Raw genomic sequence first — 17,716 nt, 5'->3', positions numbered from 1 at the left:
CATTTTCTATTCCGGATGAACATGAAAAAGCTATGAATCGCACCCAGTAAAAAAGAAACTAAGGACTAAGGGGTCGTTTACCAAATGCTTATTCGAGTAAGCGCTTGCTAAGTCACATTCCCTTACCGGATAAATATGGCAAGGACCAAAAATCTTATCTAGTAAGAGCGAAGGCAAGGACCGAGAATCTTACACGGTAAGTGATGGTGACGACTCGTACCACGGTTAGTGTTTAACGGGTAAATTGTTACATACGATGTCGTTTTGGTCGACTAAAATCTTATTCGGTAAATAAGCAATAGAGTTGAATTTTACCGTTAAATACGTACCAGGTAAGTGTTTAGGTAAACGGCCCTAAGAGTTTTACCCTGTAACTGAGAGTGACAATTGTTACCCGGTTAGTGGTTATTGGATAAATTGTTGCATACCAGGCATAGAAATCAAAAGAAAAACAAAAGCACCGCACAAGCGACAAAAACGCAAAGAAACGAAAAATAATGGTTTTTGTCCATGTGGTTTGTAGCTAATTGTTTGTTTTCATCTCCAAAACTAACTCTGTTAGTGGTTTACCATTCGGGATAGAAACGGGGCGGGTAATGCATTTTCCGTCCCCAACCTTGCCCTAACTAATACCCGACAGGTTCGGGGAACCCGTTTACTAAAAACAATGTATTTTAAGATTAAAATTACGATATTAGTTACCAATATTGAAAATCGAATCTATTTGGCATTTAATAATAAATATACGCATATATACATATATATTTATTTATACACACATTATATACATATATTTAAAAAAAATAAAAAATAATAATCGTGGTCGGATTAGGGACAAGTAATGTCATCCCCAACCCTGCCCTGACCCGCATCGAAGTATGAAAATAAATCCTCGTTTTCATGTCGTTACCTGTCAAGCCATGGAATCTCTGCCTCGATAGGGTCGCATATCCGCCCCAACGGTTAAATTTTCCATCTCTATTTACCACAAAACAATATATTGTGAACTATATATTGTGAACTATAGAGACAAAAAAATACAATGAATTATAAACCCCAGAACTATAAAGCGATAAAAATGAAAGACTATTTATTTAAATCGTGAATTCTCAAATGAAATGTCTTTATCGTAAAAGCAACATCGTTCCTAAACCCACCATTTTCGTGATGAAAACTCGTTAATTAAAATACTCATTTACATGAAACAAAAACTCAATACTCACACAACCAAAATAAAGCTTGGTGTTCAAATACCGAAAACATGAATAAAATTGGAGTATCCCAAAGATTTAAATATAAACAATAAACATCTAAAACGTCAAATCGTGGATACTCTTCATACCCAAAACATGGATAAAATGTTGTATCCAAAACTCACCTTTCAGTGACGAGAGAGACCCGATTCCAATTAAATGTGATGGAACACAAAAGTAGGTCATGTATTTATGTTATATGAGCGTCACTTATGGATTATACGTTCATTAAGATCAACCAATTCAGGCCTTATAGTTTAATGAGAAACAAGCTCAACTACTTCAAGTCTATTGCTTGTGGAGTCACCATTCAAGTTCAACCATACTAGGTCTATACCTTGGAATCTATACAATCCTAGTTAGGCTCATTGACAAGAAATTACATTACACTGGTCAGTGGTCGATGCCCAACTTAAACAGCCTATACCATATTGCCTATGAAAACCCAGTGCCTATTTCACGTTACATTACAAGAATATTCATTTCATTCAAACCGACTCTTATGTCTATGGATCCATTACATTACAGTCTAAATTACACAACCCTAAATAAATAACCACCCACTCAAAGCATGTAACATGTCAAATAAACATGACATATAAATAATAAAATGCATTTAACAAACGGTTATACAAACACATGCTCCAAAAGTATGATTAACTCAAAAACCTATCATTGACATTCTCCAAACGAAATCATACTATTTATATCTTCAAAATACTTTATAACACAATAATATGTATTTTCCAAATGGTTTACAAAATCAAAGACGCTAAGAGTGCATTAAGATCAAAATCTTCGTTTATGAAATAAATGATCAAAATAACATACTCTAAAGATTTATATCAAAGTGTCCAAAAATCCAAATATGAACATTTCACAAGATTTATAAAATCAAATGTGCCAGATGGCTCGTTATTTGATCATCGCCAAGAGGGTACGATTCAAGGACGAAAACATCAAACCGCATAAAATTTTCACAAACCAATCGGCCCTTTTTCGTAGGAGGGTACCCAACATACTCGGCCTTAGACAAGAACTCGGTTGCCTCCTAGCCAAAACTGCTATGTCGAGCTCCACGATAATCAATACTCGGTTCAACCTCAACGTTTGATACATTACACCACTACCGAAGGTGAACACAACATCTATACCAACGGGTAAACTCTTCTTACCCGTCGTTGGTTGTCTCCCAACCTTTAGCGAGTCACACCTCCTTGAAAGTCGGTTTTCAACTTCAACTGCTCACTCCCACTAATGTTGCCCATAAGTGAATTTACTCCTAAATTTTCTAACACCCTCTATCAAACTACGATGCGCTTCTCCCTTGCATTCAGAACTTTAGTAGCATTTGCAAAAGTCAATTCGGCTATAATTAGTCATACTCCTTTGGAATCAGAGTACTCACAGCCATGTCGGCTTTATCTGGGTGGTAAAGGAATCATGCATAAACATTAATGAACAGATCACCCGCTAACACTGCTGAATCAATATAATACCTTGACTAATCAAAGTTTCCTCAATATACGTAAGGTCTACCTCGGACATTCCCATTAAATTTCTCCAAAAAATCATTACCATAAGAGATTTATAATCCTTTCCTTGACTAAAGTCTTAACAACGTAGTTTGGTTTTGTTCAATTCAACTCTGAATCCGTACACTAATCATCACCATTACACAAAAACCGTAAGGATATGCAAAATTCCGTATTGATCAAACTTGAAGTCTACCAGATAAATGTCTAGGTGTAAAGTCTGACTTAGCAGAGTCGAAGTTCGGATAAAGAAAAATCAGAGTTCCGTTGTAAGAAATTTAGAGTTCCATTCTAGAATATTCTCTCTCAAGCTTATACGTAGATCACTATCAATGACAAATGACTTTCATGCTCCAATTATCAAGTTTAATGAATATCTCGATTGTTTCTTAATATAAAATATTGATCATGATGTTGATACATTTTCATAATATCCAAATCATAATAAGTAAACTTTCATCGTTTCTATAAATATCTCAATTAATTGACCTGTATACGTATATGTATTTGTGTGTATATATAAGGGCTCGTTCATTTGTTAATCATATATTTGGTGTTAGCTATGTAAACCAATTATGACATTTAATTTATTCAATCTAAAGGTTAAGCATCAGTGTCATTTTTTATAATAATAGTAAAATGAACGCGTGATGTGTCATAATGAACATTGGACAATAATAAACAAGGTAAATTTGAAAAAATTAGAAGCTTTTATCATGCATCGATTTCAGTTCCCATGAATCTCCTTCACCGTTTTGAAACTGAAATCAATCATATTTTATTTGTTCACTTAGGAACGGTTTATTAGTTCATCAATGAACATTTATATGATAAATAACAGAAGTTGGTAGCTATAAAAATTATTCACTAAAAAACCTTTGATCGGTTATTTGTGTATTAATGTCTCTAGTTCATGCATGAACATCATGTGAACTAGGTTTATTAATGAACACCAGAAACAGAGAAATCATCCAAATCATTGAAAAGGATGATATCATTATCATCCCTAAAAAAACAAGCTATTATTTTTTTGTAACATCCCATTTAATTCAATGAAGTAACTTACAAATGAAAAATATTTGTATACTAATCATTGACTCTAACATTTGAGATAACCATGATTAAAGAATGATTTTGATTAGTCCAACAAGTTCACAAAATTATCACCTATTTTTTGGTTAACAAAAAATCTTCCCCATATATATATCTATATATATATATATGTATATACATGTATGTATATATATATAGGGTTGGGTTCACGTGAGACAAGGTTTTTGGTGAGACCCATAAGACCAATTTATGTTCATTGATCAACTTTATAAGCTAATGATCTAATGGTCTAAAGTTGTATAATGGCAATTTTGTGATTATTGAGAAGCCTTGTGCCAATTTTGTGATTATGAATGTTCATATTGTAAATCTAATCCAAAGGTTGAGAACTGGTCTTACGGGTCTCATGCATATGATCATTGTGGATATGATGAAAGTATGTCCAACTTTTATTCACATATGATCATAGCATGCTGAGACACATACATTCACATGCATACTTGTGTTTCATTAAACAGATAATAACATTAGGATCAAAAAGTAACATGAATATGTAAACAATGAACATAACCAAAAAGCGATCTAAGTGAAACAAATCCAACTATACCCTTTTCTTTTATTCATTTGTAATACTACTGACTGACCTTTGTCGTTAGTATGATTCGTTCATGTTCTGATGGTAGCAGTTGTTGTTCTACGACGCTTTGCACCCCAGTCAAGCAGTTCCAACTTCGCCATCTTCTTTTTTGTACCAAGATACCCTTGACAACTTGAAGCGCCACAATGGCACTTTACCTCCGCCCCAAATTGCACAAACCTAAAATAACACTTCTAACAATCTTTACATAACATACAAGTCAATCGGAAAAATCAATTTAAAACCTGTGACACAAATAGTTATTGACGTAACCATAACTATTTTCAGAACCGTGAGAACCAAATATTCATGATGCATATCAGGATGTTGGAGTTATACATCAGCTAGATTTGGACCATTTATCCTCAACATATGATGAAATCTCCCTTCACCCCTCAAGAAGCTCATTTGGAGATTAATCTGCTATTCATGATGAATCTTCATGTTATTCATATACTTATGTACTTTCATTGTGAATATTTGGTTCCTTGATTCTCAAAATATTTACGATTCCTAAATGAACTTTTCCCTATTGTTATGTAACATGATTTTGACATAGAGGTCAATAGTGGTAAGATCATGTCAATACTCTAACCTATCCAACCACAAACTTTTCCAGCTCAACCAATACCTACGGTTTTTAACACAACCATTATATGCACATCTATTACTACAAGGCCTCACATTGAGATAATGGAACCAAAAATATAACAAAGAAAAACAGGTTTCATACCGATAATCATATGTCAATGGTTCTCCAGCTTTGATAGACCTAGCAGCAAAGACACCAACACGAGTCTCCCCATCAACATCCCTAAATAAACAAATTGCCATGTTTTATTTACTTATAAGAATCCCAAAGTAAGTGTTGGTATGATTAAAATACAAACCGTTTCAAAAGCACAGAAGGCAGCCCATGTTCAGTTGTTACATGAACATATAGGGAGGCATAAGTTCCCAGATTCAATCAGATAAGTTGATCACAAACGTTCATATGAACTAATCTTCAGATAAAAACAAGAACCCAAAATTTGTTCAAGGTATTTGGCTTCATCGATGTAAGGTTAATACCATCTGTGTAATTCTAATTCTACAAACTAACGTTACATAAAAATTTACGCTGTTAATTCCCAGAATAGAAGCAACAGTTCACTGGAAGCTTTGTTTAAGTCAAAGTGTTTGACTATTAATCAAATATCTAAAATGTCCCTTAACTCTCGCAAAATAGGGAAATCTGTGAAAAGAAAAATCAATGTCATCAATAGTTGTAATTGTTACTAGTGGATGACAAGGAAATCTTAGATTGAGACTTCGATCAAGAGAGGACATTTATTTGCGGACAAAGGAGCCTAATAGTTGATATCTATCCTATGAACTTAGTTCTGGACAAAACAAGTTCCTAAATATGCATCTTTGAACCTGAAAGATACGTAAATAAGACTCTCTCACTGGTCTATGATGTCCTAAAGAAGCATCAGTTAAAATGGAGGATGGCAAACAAAGACTATATGCAAGTTTAGACCCAGGATTACATCAAATTTCAACATTTGAAACTTATCTAACTTCAGACTACAATCTAATGATCAAAGAACTAGCAAAGCAACTATGAGGTTCTTCATGCTTACCATTTTTCCAGATTACAATTAGGACCACAACTATGATTTAGGAACCGAGAGGCGTTCCCCTTGAAAGTAGCATCAATGGTGAAATCTTTTCGAATTTCACACATATAGAAGTTTTTAATGCCCTGGTGCTTCATGTCCCAAAGCCGCTGCTCACATAAAGCATCACTAATAACTGAAAAAGTAAGTTAATAACTCGGTTAAAACTAATAGAAGGTAATAATAGTTTATTACAACTTCACAAATAGTAATCAACCATTGTGGGAACTTTATATAAGAAATCCAATCTTGAAGAAAAGGCATCTAACAGTTACCTTCCCCAACATATTCTATGATGAATTCACCCTTTTTGATAGCTTCAGCAGCCTCTACACCCCAACCACAACTGTCAGTCTAAAAACCAACCAAAAATGAAGAAAGACACATTGTTAGTATAAGCATGGTATATTTTGAATGAAATTTAAAATATCATCAACTTCTATAGTGAGCTTACCAGAACAATCTTGATCTTTTTGTCTTTCCGAAAGGGCTTGTTTGTGCATATTTCTGAACATCGACAAGCCTTTGAACAGCTTATACATTGAAGCCTGTTCAATCAAAGGTAATGTCATTTATCGGCAGAATCTGTGCAACCCTATCACATTACTCTCCAAAAGAGCCGTTGAGGAGAGAAGGGAGGTTCCAAAATATATCAAGAAGAAACGGTCAAAGATAGCCGATGTGGGACTCTAAACACCAACAGACGCTACAAATTGTCCCAGAGTGTCGAGAGGGGACTAGACGGATATAGATTACCCCACAGTGTCGAGTCCCTTAGAGTGGTAGACTTGGCTCTGATACCATGTGAGAATGTATATGTGGAATCCCATTAGATTACTCTCCAAAAGAACCCCTAAGGAGAGAAGGGGGTCGGACATACATTGAGATGAAATGGTCCAAGTCTTAGCAAAATCAATGACAAATGTAAATGAGTAAATCAAATAGCAATAGAACACTATAGCAGTACAAAATACCTGCATACACAATCTTCAGAGCATGTGCTAGAACTGCAGTCAGTGCATCCTATACTCCTATTAGTGTCGTAACGTTTTTTCTTTACAAGGTAGATATCTAATTTTAGTTGAGGATAGTGCACGTTATGTGAGCACTCAATCAGTCTTCCTTGACATGATTTATGAATAGTCTCAGTCAAACAATGAATAAATTGAGGAACCACATCATGCCAAGGATACTGCGCCTAATATGCACATATGGAGGTGGCTCCAGTTTGTTCTCCATCGTGTCTTTCAACATGGGATCAATCTTGAACTCCTCCACCATATATGGTAGTGGTATACGACCAAAGAGTTCCTATTATATATAGGCAAACGGTTAGCCTGTAATCAATATTGTAAAGTTAAGCACAAGGAGTAACACATAAATTAGAGGATATTAAAAAGAGTTCAATTAGTTCTCGGCCTCATAAAAAATGGATCATGCCTCAAAATGATTGATGTTTTTGGTATCAAAATGGGAACTCATGTATAAAAAGGAAAGTTAAACAGAATGATTATTTAAAACTTCATTAAAGAAAGTTCACATCCGTTAAATGACATAATAGTAAAAGGTTGATAGAAGTCTCACCTCTATATTATTAGTTGGAACTGCAGGCTGCTTATTCAACAAAATACATCAGTCCTGTCATCCAGCCTAATTAATCAAAATGAGGATCGACTAAGAAAACCTAGAAAGAAATAGAATGAAAAATGTTGTAGCAGGTGTGCTACTTGATTAAGAAACCTTAATGTACATTGAGATTCATCTGATAAGAAGATAAAGCCAGCGACATAAATGATAAACTGATTAAGAGATAAAGCCGGCGACACAAATGACTAACAAGGAAGCAATGAAATATCAAAACATTCACAAGAAAACATGATAACTATGCTGATGAAGGAAGAGATTGACCTTTAATGGTGGCCAATCGGTAGCATGCCTCCAACACACTGTTTGCGAAGGGAGGTCATTAGAACGCAACACATACTCCGGGTATGCTGCACACTTGTCATGTGATGCTAAATGGCATCGTGAACACCGCCATAAGTGAATTTTCTTTTTGCATAGGAAACATGCCTATTGAATAAAAGATGTTAATCACAGACGAATATTCCAGGAGGGTATTAGAAAGAAAAACTGAGCATACAGGTATTATCATACATATAATTTGTGCAGAATTGAAGTTACAAAATTCAGGTTGTTTTCCATCTATTACCCTTTTGGATATCAGTTTCATTCCATCAATTCCAATTTGGAGTCGGTTTTCAATTTCGTAAGTTCTAACACAGTACTTTTTTCAAATCAGAATTGACACAGATGTTTTCAGTTTTCCATCTCCAATTTTTTCAACCCAATAACTGTTATGCAGTTTAAATTGTCTGATGTGTTATCATCATCTTTTGGAGTGAGAGTATTTAACTTATGTATTGCCTTTTCTAATTTTTTCATTACCTAATCGATTTGAGGATATTGGTATAGAGTTCGTGTGAGAATTTGTGGAACCCCATCAAATTACTCTCCAAAAGAGCCTGTAAGGAGAGAAAAGAGGGATCCAACATATATTGAAGAGAAAGTGCCCAAATCTAGGATGCGAKGCTCTAACACCCCCTCCAACACAGGCTAGACAGGCAAAGATGTCCCGATGGTAGACTGTGGTTCCTATGAGAATATGTGAAACCCTATCAAATTACTATCCAAAAAAGCTCTTGAGAAAAAAGGGAGGTTCCAACATATATCAAGGATAAATGGTCCAAGTCTAGCCAATGTGGGACTCCAACACACCCCATCCAACAGAGGCTAAACAGACGCACATTGTCAAAAAGTGTCGAAAGGGGGCTAAATGGGCATAGATTGTCCCAAAGTGTCAAGTCCTTAAAGTGGTATACTTAGGCTCTAATCTTATGATAGGATGTGTGGAACCCCTTTGAATCTCTCTCTAAAAGAGCCTTTGCAGATAGAGAGGATCCCCATATATATACAAGTTTAATGATCCGTGTCTAGCCGATGTAGGACTCCAATAGTTCGATTGAAATTGTTAAGTTGCCAAAGCCATCTAATTATATTAAGGTTGATGATCCTTATCAATGTATCTCGTCACCTCTTTCATGATTTTTTTAATAGTTAATACATACATCACATGTGCTTTTAAAGTAGTTGTGCAATAGTACAAACCCAGTATACATGGTAAGTCAGCGATTACATTCTATCATTGCAGATCACCTATGGAAGTACAGATAATCTAATTTCGACTTTGTGGAAGAAAACACATTTTCTTCCCCATTCGTTGGCACTTTAAGGGCTGCGTAGATCCAACTATTTCAGAATTACCTCACGAATTTCATTATTCTCAACAGCAAACAGAAAAATAACTACAAGTTGATAACAAAATGACTACGAAATGCAAGGTCTATGTCAACTCACACTAGTAGTAGAATGAGCATGCAACAAAGAGCTTTCTATCTAGCATACATGTTAGCCCAGCCAAAAGCTAAAGGCACCCATCATTTATAAGTGAGCTTCAATGAACTTCACTGAAATGTTATTCATCAAAGTTAATTAGGGTAAACCACCTAAAAGAAAGTATGAAACAGCTTAAATTAGTCTTTTTTTAATCAAGAATGTATCCAAGGACAGAGAAAAGCATGACTATCGGCTCACTAATGAACCAGAATGAGCATATTACTTGTAAGATGCAACATGTTGTGAGATACATAGAAGTAAAAGAAGCATGATAAGATATCAAAAGCAATTAGATGTATTATGTATATAATAAAGATAACAAACCAAAGTAAAAATAGAAAAGAAAAGGCATACATGTTGAGGACACTTGAATGATTTTGATGATGGTGATAATCCAAGCCAGTCTCTTGCACATGTCAGGTGATAAGAACCTTTACAATCACGAACAACACATGCTACCTCCTCTCCAGGGTATATTACACTCTCACATACAAGACACTCAGCCTGAAATGAATTACGAAAGTTATTCGTCACATATTCAAAAACAAATCATTGTTCCATCATTCCATGTTCAGATTTTGCATACCCTAAATGAATCGGTGTGAACCACAGCACAAGAATTTATATTCAGATTCCAACCCCAATCAAATTGCAATAAGTGAGTAACCCAGAATCACCAAGAAAAAAAAACAGTTGTGTTGTTCCAATCTGGGGTCACTGGTCTCAGCATATAACAATCTTGAATACAAAATCACTTAAATGATAACAAACATGATCACAACTAACTTGCTGTGTGAACAAACTATGATAATATACCAAAAACGTGATCACTGGAGAGACACCATGGGTTTTACTAATCATTTTAGGTATTGATGAATAATAATCCAATAAACGATTCTTTGAACCTGCCATAAATTTAGGGACATATTCACTGCTAACGTCAGTTTTCATTACATAACAGAATATAGAAATTCTACCAGTTTGGGTGCTCCAACAAGGAACGGGAGAAACAATTTTGATTCAGGAATCCCCAACTCGACATTCTTCGCAACCCAATCACCCAAATAATCATCCGTACTCTTCGATTCCACCGACTTCTTGATCTTAACACACTTTTGTCGACTACTTTGATCTTGCATCAGAAAAGGGGTTTCTGCTTCTTTAGCAGAACCTGGGTCACCCAAATCGCAGTTTGGTCTTGAAGTATTATTAGTGCAACGAGATAGTGTAAGAGAAGACATGCTTACAAGATTGCCTAAATCAGGCATCGTTGCGATAATCATGTGTATATAAACCCTTGTTCAAAAATTTCAGACAAAATAAATTAGGGCAAAATGAGTATGTGATTTATCTGCTTCCTCCTATCAAGATTTTGTTGAGCCAAAGAACAGCACACACATACACACACATACACGCACACATACACACACACAGAGAGATATCTGGTGGTGTTTGTGCGTGTGAGAGAGAGAATGTGTGTGTGTGGATGTGGAGGGTCTTTGATGCAAAATGTCTTTCGTTTTCTCGGCGGGAAGTCTGAAATTTTCGGAGGTAAAGAAAACGAAAAAGAGTGAATTTACCAAAATGTCCTTGGACCATCCATTACATTGAAATTTAGAGGGAAAAAGTTTCAGGAAAATTCAACGATTTCTCCCTTTTAAATTGTTAACGGTTTATTTTGATTTTAAAATTTTGACAAAATACATAAAATAACAATCTATTTTCATTTAAAAAAAAATTATTATAACAATATACTTTCAAACTATTTTTTATTAGGACATTATACTTTGAAAAATTTACCCAGTGTAGATCACAATTTATTTCGTTAACATTTTTTAACAACATAAAATAAGAAGTGTTACTTTTTTTACAGACAAAATATATCTCGAAAATAATGTATCATATTTATTTAAAAAATATTTTACTCTAAAATATTTAATTTGCATGCAACTTAATAAGAAAAAGTCAAAAAAATGTTTTTTAAATCATATTAATGAAAAATGAAAATCACTAATAATAATTTGAAATATGTTTTTATTTGTATTTTAGTTAAGTCATCAAAATGATGTGTCATCCACATCATTTCATTAAAGCTACACAAGCAACAAAAAGTCAAGGGTTAACCGGTTGAAAAGGTAACAGGTTAGCATTGCTATAATAGGTAGATTTTTTAAAGTATGATGCCTTAATAAAAATTTATTTAGAAGTACATTGCTCTAATAAATAAAAACAAAAATAAAATGTTATAATAAGAAAATTTATGAAATTATTTATACATTTAACCTTTAAAATATTGATGAACTTGTGAGTAAATTATAATTTTAGTCCTTGTAGTTTGTTGTTTATTATTATTATCGTCCTTGGGTTTTAAAAACTACTTTTTTCATCATCTTGGTTTGCAATTTATTTCATTATTCGTCCCTCTACCTAACTGTATTTTAAAAAGTACATTAAGTCATGGGTAATTTAGTCTTTTTACATCCCTTTTTTTCTAATTAGCTACTCAAGTTGTAGGGAATTTAAAATAAATAAGAAAGCAAAGATCTAACTGCGCACAAAACCCCGTGTTTTTCAAATCTTTAGTCTTCATTTACATGATTGAGCGTCTGCAAATCCACTCAAAGCCGAAGCAACATCGACACCATCTACAGTTCCATCCAACAAGCAAATTTCAACAAATTTCGGTTCTTTTGGGTTTTCATTAATGCATCTAATCTGTTTATTCTCTTTGAAGGTGAGTGTGGTCGTTTTTGATCTTGCCCCAAGATCCATTTTGAAATGGAAACACACACTATTAAATGAAACACGTGTGTCTACGAACTTTTTCCTGGAAAATATGTCGATAAAAGTCGATAGGTAATTCAAATCAGTGACAGATCATTCGGGGATTATCTGGGTGATCCATTGGTATTTTTCTCGAATTTGTGTATTCTTCCATCACGTCTTCATTTCAAACGAATTTGGAGGGAGGTTTAAGAAGGGAAGAGGAGGGTGGTTTAGGAAGTGGGGAAAGAAGAAGATATATATATATATTATATAACTAGGAGGGTACTTGCACAATGCAGCGAAATACATCTCGATTTTAATGCTTCATTATAATACGATTTTATGTGATACTGAAAAAATGATAATCTTTTTAATTTTAAAAATATATATATATATATTTGAAAGTATCACAAAATTTTGAAAAAAAAAATATATCAATTTTAGTATCAAATTAAACATTTAAAAGTTCTTTTTTTGTAATTTCTTTAATTCGATTTTTTATTATAGTATAATTTAGAATTGATAATGTGATAACCAGATCCTGGTTATTACCCAAGTTATTTAATACGTGATTATCTGATTTAATAATTACGTAATAACATAATATTTTGATATGTGCTAGTATGTGCAGAACGTGATTTTATGTATGATATTATGTGTGAATGTAGAAATATATATATATATGGTAGGCATGCATGCATAAGAAAATTTGGATATGAGTTGTGCATACGTGGGTGTATGCATGTGTGTGTTTAATTGTAGGAGGTGGCAAAGGGGGAGGGGAAGGCGGTTAGCAGGCCTTCCCCCTTTGGTGGGTATAAAAGAGGGTTACCCCCCCTTCATTTACTTTTCATTGTCTTTGAGAATTTGAGAGTGCTTTTAAAGAAGTCATCCGGATTGCAAGAAATTGTGTTTCAAAGAAGTGGATTGCAAGCATTTGGTTTTAAAAAGTCTTTAAGGTGAGTGGTTTCTAAATCTTTTGCATAAAAATTTACTATTGATTTTATTAGTATGTTTCGTATTCTTATCCTTTGAAATTGAATTTTGATTATATTGTCTAAGTGTTTAAACCGGACAAGCCTTGAGAGGTTTATTGACCAGATTGTTTTAAACCGGACAAGCCTTGAGCGGCTTAGTGACCGGACTAGTTTAAACCGGGCAAACCTTGAGCGGTTTGTTGTCCGGAGTTGGTAAACCGGGTGAGTGTGGTGAGCGGTTTAGTCTTAAACCGGGCGAGTCTTGAACGGATTGTTGACCGGATTTGTTATCCGTTCAATATGAATTTTATTCTAAGTGTTAAACCATTCAATGAAGGTGTGATGTGTTGTCCGGACTAGTATCCGAACAAAGTTGAATAAATTGGACAAGTATTTGAGATGTGTTGTCCGGATTAGTAAACCGGACAAAAGGGGACAGTGTTCTCCGGATTTCAAATCCGGATAACTTGTCCGGATAGTTTTATATTGAAAATTTTATAAGTTTTTAATGTTTATTTATTTATGATTCATAAAATGATTATTTTATATCTTTTAAAATAAATGATATGTTCCTACCAAGCGTGGTGACGTAAGTCTGTTTTGGTATTGGAACGGGGTTTTGTGAAATGTTTCTACCAAGCGTGGTGACGTAAGTCTGTTTTGGTACAAAACTATAAACCTTCCTATCAAGCGTGGTGACGTAAGTCTGTTTTGGTATGGAAGTGAGTTTTAAATGGTAGTTCCCCCAGACGTGGTGACTTTTGTCTGTTCTGGCTTTGAACTGGGAATGAGTACTTTCAAACGTGGTGACTTATGTCTGTTCTGATAAGTAGCTCTGTTTTATTGGAGGAATAAGGGTGGCATATCAAGGAGAGGTGTACTTTGAATAAGGGTGGCATTGTCATATGTGGATATTATTATTATGACTCTTATTATTATTACTAAATTGAAGTTAATAACTTTGAATCATCATTTCTTTGTGACCTGATGAATTAAAGATATTATTCCTATTTAGAAGTAATAATTTAGATGTTATTGAGAAAGGGAAAATGGTTTGTCATATCAGGTAAGTTTTGCCTTAAATCTTTCCTGTTAAAGGAATGGTATTTTAATTCAAAAAGTTTTGGTATTGGGAATGTTAAATCTCTGTTAAGAGATATTTTAAAGAAGTGAGGTTCTTGGATATRCTTCTTTTTGCATGATATTGTGAGCTGCATCAATTGTTATATTGCAGTATATTTCTAAGCCAAAATTACATTATCATATTTTGGTGTTCATCACCCTGCATTTGCAAATAGGGGATTTACTCACTAGACCCGTATGGTCTAACCCTCATTTTCTGTTTTAAATTATACAATGCATGAATAGTTGGGTCCGGGAATATWAAAGGGAAAGGGAAAATGTGATTATTTTCCTAACCTATTGTCTGCTTTTGGAAGATACATGTTATATTACATGTWGTAGTACAGGATTTGTTTTGGAAATTTTGTATGTAGATTTTGTACATATAACAATCCTTGTACTAGTGGGACATTTTGATGTAATTCATGTTTCTATGTAATGAAATATGTGTTTTATGCAAAAGTGAAGTATGGGGGTGTTACAGAAGTGGTATCAGAGCCTTAGTTTAAGAGATTTAGGTATTCAAAGCATGATCCCTAAACTTAAACTGTCATTTGCATGTTAAGAGTCCTAGACATTATTAGTATCACTGGGAATAAAATATAATGGGTTAAAGAGAACAGTATGTAAGGTGAATTCGAATTACAAATGRCCAATGTAATTATGAATTTACAGGTACATATCTGTACTTGGACACCATATTATATTTGAGAATGTAAATACGTGATATTTAATACTAAAATATCTGCAGATGTCTAATCAATCGCGAAGGTCAGAGAGAACTGCTCGCCATGTATCTGAGGAAAGGGAAGAGTCACCTGTTAATCTTCCAACTAGCATGTCCAGAAATAGAGGTCGGGGAAGACCAAGGGGACGTGGTAGAGGAAGAAGTCAGTCACATGGAAGGGGTCAAACTGAAATACATTCTGAACATGAGGAATCCCACTCTGGAAATGTTCAACAGGAGCAGAGACAACAATCTGAGTTCATAACTAGAAAGGATTAGCAGAAGAAATGAGAAAACTAAGGGAAACTCTAGTATCTATTATGGGACTGCCAGCTAGAGTAGAAACTGAGCGAGTTGGAATTAATCCTCCAGTTCCTTCAGCAGGCAGCAACAATCGGGGAGGAGATATAAAAATGTTTCTGACATGTAAACCTCCAACCTTTTCAGGAGAAAGAGATCCAGTTAAAGCAATGTGCTGGATAAAAGAGATTGAATCGGTATTTAACACTAGTAGGTGTTCTGAAGAAGATAAGGTTAGATTTGCAGTACCCATGCTCAAATCTAATGCCTTATATTGGTGGGATGTGGAGTCCTCGGCACAACCGAATATACTGCAAATAATGTATTGGGAAGAATTTGTGAGTAAATTTAAAACACAATTCTGTCCTATGACAGCAGTAAGACAAATGGAGGAAGATTTTCTTAAGTTAGAGCAAGGGAACAGATATGTGCAGGAATATACTGAGAAATTTATTGAGTTTTCCCGATTTGCTGAGCATTATGTATTTTCAGAATCTCGAAAAGTATAAAGATATATTTGGGGTCTGAAACCTTCTATCCGAGAGTTCGTGATTGCTATGAACCCTGAAACTTTTTCTTTAGTTGTTAATGCTGTCGAAGTTACTGAAAGAAATAAGAATCGACAAGGTGAAGAGAAATTTGTTGAGAAAAGAAAGTGGGAAGGATCTTTCGTTGGTTTTCGAAGACCCAAATTTATTAAATCAAATAGTCGTGTTCCTCAGTTACCTTTTGTTAGAACATGTCCGCAGTGTCAACAGATACACCAGGGAAGTTGTCCTTCTGAACCTAAGAGATGTTATCATTGTGGAGAGACAGGTCATTTGTCAAGGGACTGCACTATACCCAAAAGATGTTTTCAGTGCAATTCACCTGACCACATTAGACCAAATTGTCCACAATTGAAAGCTCCTTGTCTGACAATGGGAGGAAATACTCCCAGTAATCGTGGAAGGCCTAGTGCACCGAGGGGATGTCAGAGTGGAACCAGGGGTAGATCATTTCAAATGACAAAGAACGAGGCAGAAGCAACCCCAGATATAGTAACAGGTACATTYCTTCTGAATTCAAAACGTGCTAAGGTGTTATTTGACTCTGGTGCAAATTATTCATTTGTATCACCATTATTTGCTCAAATTGCATGTTTGAATTYTGCGTTACTTGATGACGAATTAGTAGTTGATACTGCTAATAGTCAAGAAACTGTTACTAGTGTGTTCAATAACTGCATTATTGCTATTGAGGGTTATGAGTTTCCAATCCGGTTATTTCCCATGCCGATGAAAGAATTTGACGTAGTAGTGGGTATGGACTGGTTGCCAAAGTATCAGGCTAGTATTGTTTGTAATCAGAAGATGATCAGAATAATCATGCCAGACCAAGGGACAGTTGTTATTTATGGTGATCGTCAGAATCACCATACCAGTATTTTGTCAGTAATGAAAGCCYAKAAAAGTATTCGGAAGAAATGCCAAGGATGTTTGGCATATGTAATTGATTTGAAGAAAGAAAAGAGAAAAGAAGAAGTAATTCCGATTGTTAGTGAATATTCAGAAGTCTTTCCAGAAGACTTATTTGGATTACCACCAGATAGAGTTATTGAATTCATAATCGATTTAATAGCAGGGGTTGCACCTGTAGCAAAGGCGCCATATCGTTTAGCTCCATCCGAACTGAAAGAATTGGTGGCACAATTGAAGATTTAACAAATAAGGGATTTATTAGACCCAGTACTTCACCTTGGGGTGCTCCAATCTTATTTGTTAAAAAGAAATATGGGTCTATGCAAATGTGTATAGACTATCGTGAACTGAATAAGTTGACAATCAAAAACAAATATCCTTTACCAAGGATTGATGACTTGTTTGATCAACTAGTGGGAGCAAGTTATTTCTCTAAAATCGATTTGAGGTCTGGATATCATCAGCTCAAGGTCAGAGAAGAAGATGTGGCCATAACAGCATTTAGAACAAGGTATGGACATCATGAATTCTTAGTTATGTCATTCGGTTTAACTAATGCACCTGCAGCCTTTATGGATACGATGAATAGGGTATGTAAGGAATATCTTGATAAATTCGTTATTGTATTTATCGATGATATTCTTATATACTCTAAAAATGAAGAAGAGCATGCAAGACATCTTCGTCTGGTACTGGAATTGTTAAAAAGAGAAAAGTTGTATGCAAAATTGTCTAAGTGTGAGTTCTGGCTAAGAGAAGTCCAATTTCT

General features: G+C 34.6%; 1 protein-coding gene across 2 annotated transcripts; it reads right to left on the bottom strand.

The window, feature by feature from the left end:
* Positions 1-4,455: 4,455 nt before the first annotated feature.
* Positions 4,456-10,985, bottom strand: LOC112501072 (histone-lysine N-methyltransferase ASHR3). Of its 2 annotated transcripts, XM_025104724.1 has the most exons (12): positions 10,843-10,985; positions 10,573-10,766; positions 9,950-10,099; positions 8,048-8,212; positions 7,724-7,750; positions 7,333-7,450; positions 7,114-7,210; positions 6,594-6,687; positions 6,415-6,493; positions 6,104-6,275; positions 5,212-5,292; positions 4,456-4,658 (listed from the first exon to the last, which is right to left on the bottom strand). In XM_025104724.1, the coding sequence occupies exons 2-12, from the start codon at positions 10,732-10,734 to the stop codon at positions 4,508-4,510; spliced, it is 1,296 nt and encodes a 431-aa protein (XP_024960492.1). In that variant the 5' UTR covers positions 10,735-10,766; positions 10,843-10,985; the 3' UTR covers positions 4,456-4,507. The 2 variants fall into 2 exon arrangements, with proteins under 2 accessions (XP_024960492.1, XP_024960491.1); XM_025104723.1 differs by having other exon boundaries at positions 10,573-10,985.
* Between the last annotated feature and the right edge of the window lie 6,731 nt (positions 10,986-17,716).

Source organism: Cynara cardunculus (assembly GCF_001531365.2).
Source record: "Cynara cardunculus var. scolymus isolate 2C chromosome LG 17, CcrdV1, whole genome shotgun sequence".
NCBI lineage: Eukaryota > Viridiplantae > Streptophyta > Magnoliopsida > Asterales > Asteraceae > Cynara > Cynara cardunculus.
This window is presented reverse-complemented; position numbering and strand designations above follow the sequence as displayed.

Excerpts from the sequence above, each read along its gene's own strand:
- LOC112501072 (XM_025104723.1), bottom strand. The coding sequence starts at position 10,878 with ATGATTATCGCAACGATGCCTGATTTAGGCAATCTTGTAAGCATGTCT. Across the intron at positions 6,276-6,414 it reads CATAGAATATGTTGGGGAAG|TTATTAGTGATGCTTTATGT; the intron begins GTAACTGTTAGA and ends TTACTTTTTCAG. Across the intron at positions 4,659-5,211 it reads CCATTGACATATGATTATCG|GTTTGTGCAATTTGGGGCGG; the intron begins GTATGAAACCTG and ends GTGTTATTTTAG.